Here is an 8,291-nt window from a genome sequence, read left to right as displayed (position 1 = left end):
CTAAAAATGATACCAAGGCTTTTGGAGACTTCATTTTCAATTTCGTTTAATCTGTTTCTTCCATGCTAGACCACAATCAAGATAGACACCTAGGAATTTGGTATATTGAACATTTGTTATGGCATGATTATCGATATAGATTTTTAAGGGTGAAAGGTCATGAAATTTTGACATCTGGGGGTTTCGAAACAGAATGAAGTTACATTTATTGTGATTTATTGAAAGTTTGTTAATTGAAAAATATTTAGAGAGGGAGATAAGGGTGGCATTAACAGAGTGTCACATAGAGTTTGAATGGTTTTATTAGAGTAAAACAAAAATAATAGTAGTGCCAAAAACGAAAGGAGGTTTGAGGACAAGTGAATGCTCTTTTCTTTGGACATATTATGCATGTACACAATATGTGCATGCGCCCTTATGTGTACGACTGTTTGCATGTGCACGTGTGTATGTGTAAGTGTTGACCTATGTGTGCGTGCGCGTGCGAACGTGTGTACTTACAATTGTGACAGAATTTTTATTTAATTATTTTAAAATTATTTACTATATTATAAATATTTTGTAATTGATTTGTAAGATTATTAGTTTTTAAGTTAAGAGCGCCACACATTTCAAAGGTTTGTAACTTGTTTGTGGTGGTAATTTTTTTTCACAACTATAAACATTGTATATCCTTTTATGTATTGACATGATTTTGTGTGAAAGTAAAGATTACTCCGTCTCAGACTCAGAATGTGCTTAAAATTGGTCATCGGTAAGGTCACCATTGGAGTCTATGTAGGTATCTGCCTGATCTTAAGGGCTTTTTCTGATACGTAATGTTATAGTACTTAAGGTAGAAATGATATCATTTTTGTATTTAAGGGAAAGATTATCAAAATGGTTGGCTTTGGCAGCTTGCATGTCGAGTTTAATTCGTTACGAAATTGTTGTATATATTTTCATTTTGAGTAGATGGACAGTCAACGGCAGCGGAACTCTTTTGGAAGTGGGGGTGGGGGCATTTCATAAGGTAGAGTATGTGAGCGAAGCGAGCATCTAGTCTGGGGGCCAGGGGCCTCTAAGGGCCCCAGTGGGGGTCGAGGGGAAAAGCCCCTGGAAGCTACAGATGTTTTACAATGTTTTGTGAATTTTGTAAGTTATTTTGTAGGCATCAAGCTACTGTAATATGATTTCATATTAATTGTTGTAATTTCCAGTGGCGGATCCAGGAATTCTAAATAGAAGAGCCCAGTGAGGGTACTTTCATAGAGAAAAAAAAATTGTGATTATGGCATCTCTAGATGACCGGAAATTCACTTCCAGACATAAAATTTGAATATAATTATCTTTATATCTCCATTTTTTGATTGAACAATTTAAGGGGGTAGAGGTGGGCCCCTTGAATGATTTTCCTTATATCTCAATTAAAAAAAAATGAACAATTTAACCTCCCCTCTCCCCATACTTAAACGCGCCACAGATTTCCAAACAAGTCGAAGTCGAGATTGCTTCCACGACCTTAATGAATTATTTATCATGAAGGTTATCCTTGATATGGCTTCCCGACGAAAACTTCACTTTTCCCCCGATGGATAAAAATTACCCTTCTATGCAGCCTGGAAACTCCAACTTTGGGGGTCCAGGAAGTCGAAATAGAAAGGTTCCAGGGAAGGTCTTGCGCAAATAGAATGTCCACCCGCCTCAGCCCAAAAACTATTGTGGGGCTGAGCACACCCCGATTAAGTACACCTATTCATTAACACAGGTTTGTCCCTAAATAGGCTTTCAGGTCCGTTCTCTTCACCACCATGTCAAAACTTTGTGGTCTTACCTCTTGGGGTCATGCCCAAATCTGATCCCAGGAAATGTCACATAATTCAGTATATGACATACCCCCAGGGTTCTTCAGTAAACTGGGGTATTCCTTCACAGATTTCCAATGTGAAGTACGACACAGCTGACACTATCGCAAGTCTTGTTCTTGCCTATGGTCCTGGTTGTCTCATGGCAAGGAGAAATATAGAAGATACATTCCGCATCGTTCCCATTCATCCTGCCGACTACCACTTACTGTGTTTTTCTTGGAAAATTCATTCTATTAGGACAAGTCTGGATTTTTAGGATGCGCTGCCGTTTTTGGCACGCATTTGTTTGCTGTACGTTGGCCAAAGGAATTCAACCATATTGCCCAAAAATTTTTATTTCCAGTGGTCGCTATCGAGACATGGGGCGCGGTCTTAGCTAACAGGCGTATACTGTTCAGATCCAACAACAATCAGGCTGTCGTGACGATTATCAATAAAATGACAGCAAAGACCCCAATCTGCTTATACTAATACTAATAATAATAATAGTAATAATAATAGTAATAATAACACGAATGTATTAATGTGCCAATTCAAGAGAACAATGATCAAAGGCGCAGTGTACGCTGAACTAGTTGTTAAATGAATGAGTTTTAGGAAATATTCAAGTGCCGGGATAGAATTAGGTGATCCTACTGAAGAAGGTAGATTTTTCCAGAAACAAGCAGCAGCGGATGTAAAGCCGGTGCTCTATAGTTAACACAAAATATATATTTTGTGAGATTGCTGAACCCCCACCATATTTTTGTAATTCTTAGTTTGTATGTTTCGTCATTTATTCACCATTGTTAAATGACAATTCTATCCCATTCATGTGCATCACGTTTTTTGCTGGTGTAGCTCAGTGGGTTGTGTGTTGGAGAAACCTGGGGACACAACTTGACAAATTACACGCGTCATTATTAAGTTCATGTTTGAAGATGTCGATGTTAAAATCACCAAAAATATATAAGAAATATTGTGAAAAAAAAAAAAATAATGGGCAAAAACAACAACAACAATAATAATAATAATAATATATTTACTATATTAATGATTAGGAAGCAGCATGTATTAATAATAGTAAAGGTAATAATTATAATAAAAAAGTAATTAAGCTAAAAAGCATTATGATAAGAATATGATAATAATAACGAAAAATATTATTCAAATAATGTAAGCAATCGCCTACTGTATATCGCTCAAGGTTATCGATGTTATCAGCCAAAAAGTAGGCCTAATATTCATTTCATAGCTCATCGTAACGCTATTCTAATGACATGAAGAAATGTCACCATTACGGACTGGTCGTCATGGGATACGTATTCGTAACTAACTGATCTACATGAGTTTGTGCTTCGAACGTCATCGTCATTCATAGAAAAAGCCGTAATCATAGTAAAACGATAAATTCGGTAACATCGATTTTATCGTTTTTCCATGATTATGACGTCATCTGAATTTGCCAAAATATTTTGTTATGTATACACGATCAATTGTTGTCGAATTTTCCATTTGTAAAAACTTCTCTTATTTATTTTATTTTCTATATGAAAAAAATCTTTTTAGCTTTTTATTGTTATCGTTGCAAGTCTAAACAGGCCTTTAAATCAATCTATTATCGTTTCGTTTTATATAACAACGTCGTTACTAGAATTTTTGTCAACAGTTCAGGGGATGATATAATGTGTTGGCTTATGGTTTAAGCCACAATACTCACAAGATTCTTGTCTTCAGAAGGGAGATGGTGGATATCGCCCAGTGCCGATTGGTTCGGAGGCACTTCAGCGGAGGTACTCTGATCGGTCGGTGGTATGCTTTGTGTGTGTGTGGTAGGCAGGGCTCCGTCCTTGTTTGAATCGCTGCTTGGCTGGGACAAACTGTCAGTTGTTTTCACGTTTCCTTGTTTAGATTTAGTGGCTGATCTGGGAGCTAAATCTTCCTAATGCATATATGATGATTATATATAGGAAAAATGCCAATAGTTGTAAGAAATAATGAGTTTTGAGATTTTTTTTAAGCAATTCTTGAGAAGTTAGCACATACTTAAGGCATGAGCAGTACTTAAGACTATTAATCATAGTAATACTTATTTCATTAAAATATATTATATTGTATACGTATACAGTAATAATATTGAATATAATTATTTAATTCATATTAATTGAATTACGATAAAACTGCAAATATTAAGCAGATGATGATTATATAATAATAATAATATAAAAAAATCAATATTATTATATAATTTTGTATAAGAGACAGATTCGAATATGTAATTAACAAAAAATGAATTATTTTTATATTCATTTATGTACTAGATAATAATTTCTCACCCATTTATTGCCGATTAGTTCTTTTTGCAGTTTCGTAAAGCCTTCGTCAAGTTTCGCCTCTTCCCTAAAGGGTACATACACGCGATCATCAATAAGGTCTTCAAGCCATGAATTGTTTTTGTCAAAGTCATCCATGATCAGCGGAATGAAAGGCTTGTTGTATTCCTTAATGCGATCACATTCTAGATAGAAAGACAACTGGCATATCATAACACGAAAAGAATTAAGAAAAACATGGAAGATATGTAAATCTGAATTATTCATGATTATGTACTGTCAGAAGTAGAACACATTGTAAAAACCTACATTAAAGGGATAGCCTATCCAAATATATTATTTAATTGGTGTAAACTAGCTTATTTAATCAATCATTCAGTACATTGCATCAACATGTAACATATACTGTTTCTGAGAAAATAAAATTTGAACGTTAATTTTACAACAATTGAAGATCGCCATTTTGAGCTAATGGCAGCTTGTTAATGACGTCTTATACGGCCGACGAAATTTTGTGTTTCCCGGTCTATTATGGGACGCGACAATTGGCTAAGCCATTCTGCTAGGCTGATTGGCTGAAACAGTGACACGGTCAAGCGAGGTCGGCTAGACTGTCATCTGCTGTCGCGAGTGTAGTCGCGGGGAAAAAGAGAAAGACACTATCAGCAAAAAAAAAAATTGTTTACGTAATTGTTTAATTCAACAAAATGGTATTTTGTACAGCTATCGGCTGTACAAATAGATCAAGTTCAGCGAGAAACGTAAGTTTCCATAGGCTACCTATAAACCAACCTGTTCTCCTGAAGAAATAGCTTTTGAATTTGAGACGGGACAACCCTGTCGTCAGTAAACATGTTTTTGTCTGTTCCGAGCATTTTGAGCCCCACTGTATTTTTTATTTAATCGGCGTAGAGCCAGTTCCTGTTCTGTATATTCAGGTTCAAAGCTATAATCCTTGTAAAATGACATAATCAATATAAGGATGATTAAAAACAAAATACATCGGGAGATCAAACAGTCCTAGGTTTGTAGGGAGCTGCTGTGATCGGATCGAACGAACAAACTAGCATACTGCGTATGCGGTGTACAGTGGGTACTTGATCAGCGGCCGATGTTTTATTATCATCGCAACATGCCTTGCTTTAATTTCATTTATCGGCTTTTAAACAATAAAACCATTACATATTCATTTTCAGTATAATTTTGTTTAAGCTTATAAATCTCAATAGCCATAATTTGTTTGCATATCAATAACAAATGAGCGGACAGTTCAACTATTTGGGAGTGATCTTCCCACTACATTGCCAATGTAATTGTTGGTTAAAATTCAATGAAGCCATACGATCGGACGTATATGACGTCACAGAGCTCGAAATATGGCAAGTTAGCACAGGGCTCGTGCATAAAACCGATTTTCTTTTAAATTAGTGTGTTTATCAAGTATGTAGTATGTATTATTATGTAAGTAACAATACTGAGGCTATTAAGATGTGGTCTAGGCCTTGGCTTTAAAAGAATATACGACACGTTAGATAGTTATGTAAGTAGAAGAACGTGTGCTGATATAGATCTTGGTATTATTACTAGACTAGATAATCATATTTAAAAACAAAAAAAAAAAAAAGAAGAAAAATATGATTACTATTTACATTATTATTGTCTACATGTTTGGTGAATGTTTGTTAAACAGCCTTACCGAATTTGCAGTTCCTACTTTTTTCGTATTTTTTTGACAAACATATGAGAACTATGCCAGCATCTTTGACGGCTTTCTTCATCGTACTTTTAACGTATCCAGTCATTTTCTCTATATCAATCCAGACGTCGTAAGTCAGTTCCCTCAATCGATCTCTTATGATTTTTATGACTCTATACAGTAATATCAATTATTTTTCAATGATAGGACTAAAATGTATGATTATCAATTATCAGTTTTATTAACAAAAATAATGATATTAGTAATTTTATTATTAATAATAAAAGTCAAAACAACAATATGTTTTGATAAAAATTTTGATTGGTATAGAATTCAATAGTTAGGCCTATAATAGTAATCTGACTAAAACAAAAAGAGCAATATCTTTTATTGAAAATTGGTTAAAAATACAATTTGCAGAATCATTGTCATTGGTAGAAACATATTTACCATGTTTAATTTGTTTATTTCTCCTCTCTAAATTAATCTCCCAGCGCATTGATAATATTGTTATATGATATATATTAATAATATAAACAATCACATGAATAATGATGATGATAATAATAATAATAATAATAATAATAATATTAATAAAAATAATAATAATAATAACCATAATAATTATAACCATAATAACAATAATCATAACCATAATAACAATAATTACAGTATAACCATAATAACAATAATATTTATAATAACAATAATAATATGCACTTACTTCTGGTGGGTATGGTTATAGCTTAGCATTATATACCCCTGATTCTGAAAGGACAAGTCAGATATACTAAAGCTTAGGCTCATTCAATTTTCCATTATACTTGAGCCACACATTGTAGGATCCAAACTACATATAATTGTAGAGGGCGTAATAAACTTCAAACACGGTAGATATAGTAACGCAATTGTAGCATTTAATATCTGATTTAATATTCCGATTCAAGTTCCGATGAACTAATGAACTGTTAACCGGTTTAAAGTTATGTGTGGGTTACACGCCAAATAATGAAGAATGAAAATATAAACTTCCTTAAAAGGTATAGAATACTGTATATAAACTGGGTTAAATGGATGCTAACGATGGAATGATCAGGTGTGGTCAACTAAAGGAATTGAGGCCACTTTGAACATTGCACTAGTCATAGCTTAGGAAATTGGTATAGTCAGGGGAGCAGGGAGTTATGCTTTAAACAGTGGTTAATCAAAGTCAAGCTCAAAGTCAACAGTCTAATTAACTTTTGGTCAAAGTGAATAGGACACACAAATCTTGTCCAGATAAATTGAGGGCGCATTAAATTGATTTTAGCCGTAACACACATATCATTGAAAGTTATCCCTGGAAAATCTAAGTACACGATATTACCGAAAAAAATAATTGAGACATCAAGTTTAATATACATTAGGGGCCTACTTACCTTCTCACTCATCTGTACTGACACACCAGATCGGAGACTGCTTCCCACATCAGATCGGAGACTGCTTCCCACATCAGATCGGAGACTACTTCCCGGGTTAGCTTAAAGTAATTAAACAATCATATTTTTCAAAATATGCTTTAAATTAAGGTCTATAATAATACAATTTATCATCATCATCATCATCGTCATCGTCGTCGACATCATCATCATTATCATACACATCCTCATCATCCTCATCATCCTCATCATCAACACCACCATAATCACAGTACGACTTTGCTCATCCAATGTTGGGCAAAGCCCTCCAGCAGTTCCCACTTCCCTTTGCCTGTTTCCGTTTAAATCATTTTGCAGTATTCATTTTGGCCAATGTGATTAGTTCATCTCTTTTTTATGTCTCTTTGTCATTAACTTGTCATTAGTTGTCACTTTTCCAGCTATATTGTCTAATTCTTGCTAATTGTTCAGTCCATTTTCTCCAGTACATTTGAGTGATTTATAATATCTTTGACGTTTATGTTATGATATATTGTAATGTATTATAATTATGTCATATAATATACCAAAATAAATATTAATAAAAAAAATTGTTTTTCATAATTATTGTCATTATTATCATTATCATTATCATCATCAATGTCAGTGTCATCATCATTATCATTATTATCGTTATCATTAACCAAATTTACTAATGTTTACTATGTTTAAGTTAAAGGAGCTCCAAACGAAATTCAATTACAATGAACGGCATGTAAAAGACTTTTAAAAAGGAAAATATGTCAAAAAGAAAGATATCATTTTAAGTATTTGCTTTAATTTACCGTTTATTGGACTTTCTATTGATTGTTCTACTTTTCTTTCCTTTTCTTTAGGCCCTTCATCCTGATATGTTCGAATATTCCGTTTGCGGTTTGGAGTAACACCTACAACACAATAATAGAAAAAAAAAGAAAATATAAATTAAGCATACAAATAATAACAAAATATAGGCTCTAGTAGGAGATATGCATATTAA

The 8,291-nt window shown here is 33.6% G+C and overlaps 1 protein-coding gene across 1 annotated transcript in view; it reads right to left on the bottom strand.

Moving 5' to 3' along the window:
- The window catches only part of LOC117110541, a 19,074-nt gene that overhangs the window by 8,849 nt on the left and 1,934 nt on the right, over positions 1-8,291 (bottom strand). Inside the window, exons 2-7 of the mRNA XM_033253290.1 lie at positions 8,098-8,199; positions 7,274-7,374; positions 6,580-6,623; positions 5,856-6,028; positions 4,163-4,344; positions 3,547-3,768 (exon numbers count right to left, since the gene is read on the bottom strand). Coding sequence (XP_033109181.1) covers positions 3,547-3,768; positions 4,163-4,344; positions 5,856-6,028; positions 6,580-6,623; positions 7,274-7,374; positions 8,098-8,199 — 824 coding nt within the window. The remainder of the gene's footprint in view (positions 1-3,546; positions 3,769-4,162; positions 4,345-5,855; positions 6,029-6,579; positions 6,624-7,273; positions 7,375-8,097; positions 8,200-8,291) is intronic.

Source organism: Anneissia japonica, unplaced genomic scaffold, assembly GCF_011630105.1.
Source record: "Anneissia japonica isolate Jap-2015-1 unplaced genomic scaffold, ASM1163010v1 scaffold288063_len46302_cov99, whole genome shotgun sequence".
NCBI lineage: Eukaryota > Metazoa > Echinodermata > Crinoidea > Comatulida > Comatulidae > Anneissia > Anneissia japonica.
This window is presented reverse-complemented; position numbering and strand designations above follow the sequence as displayed.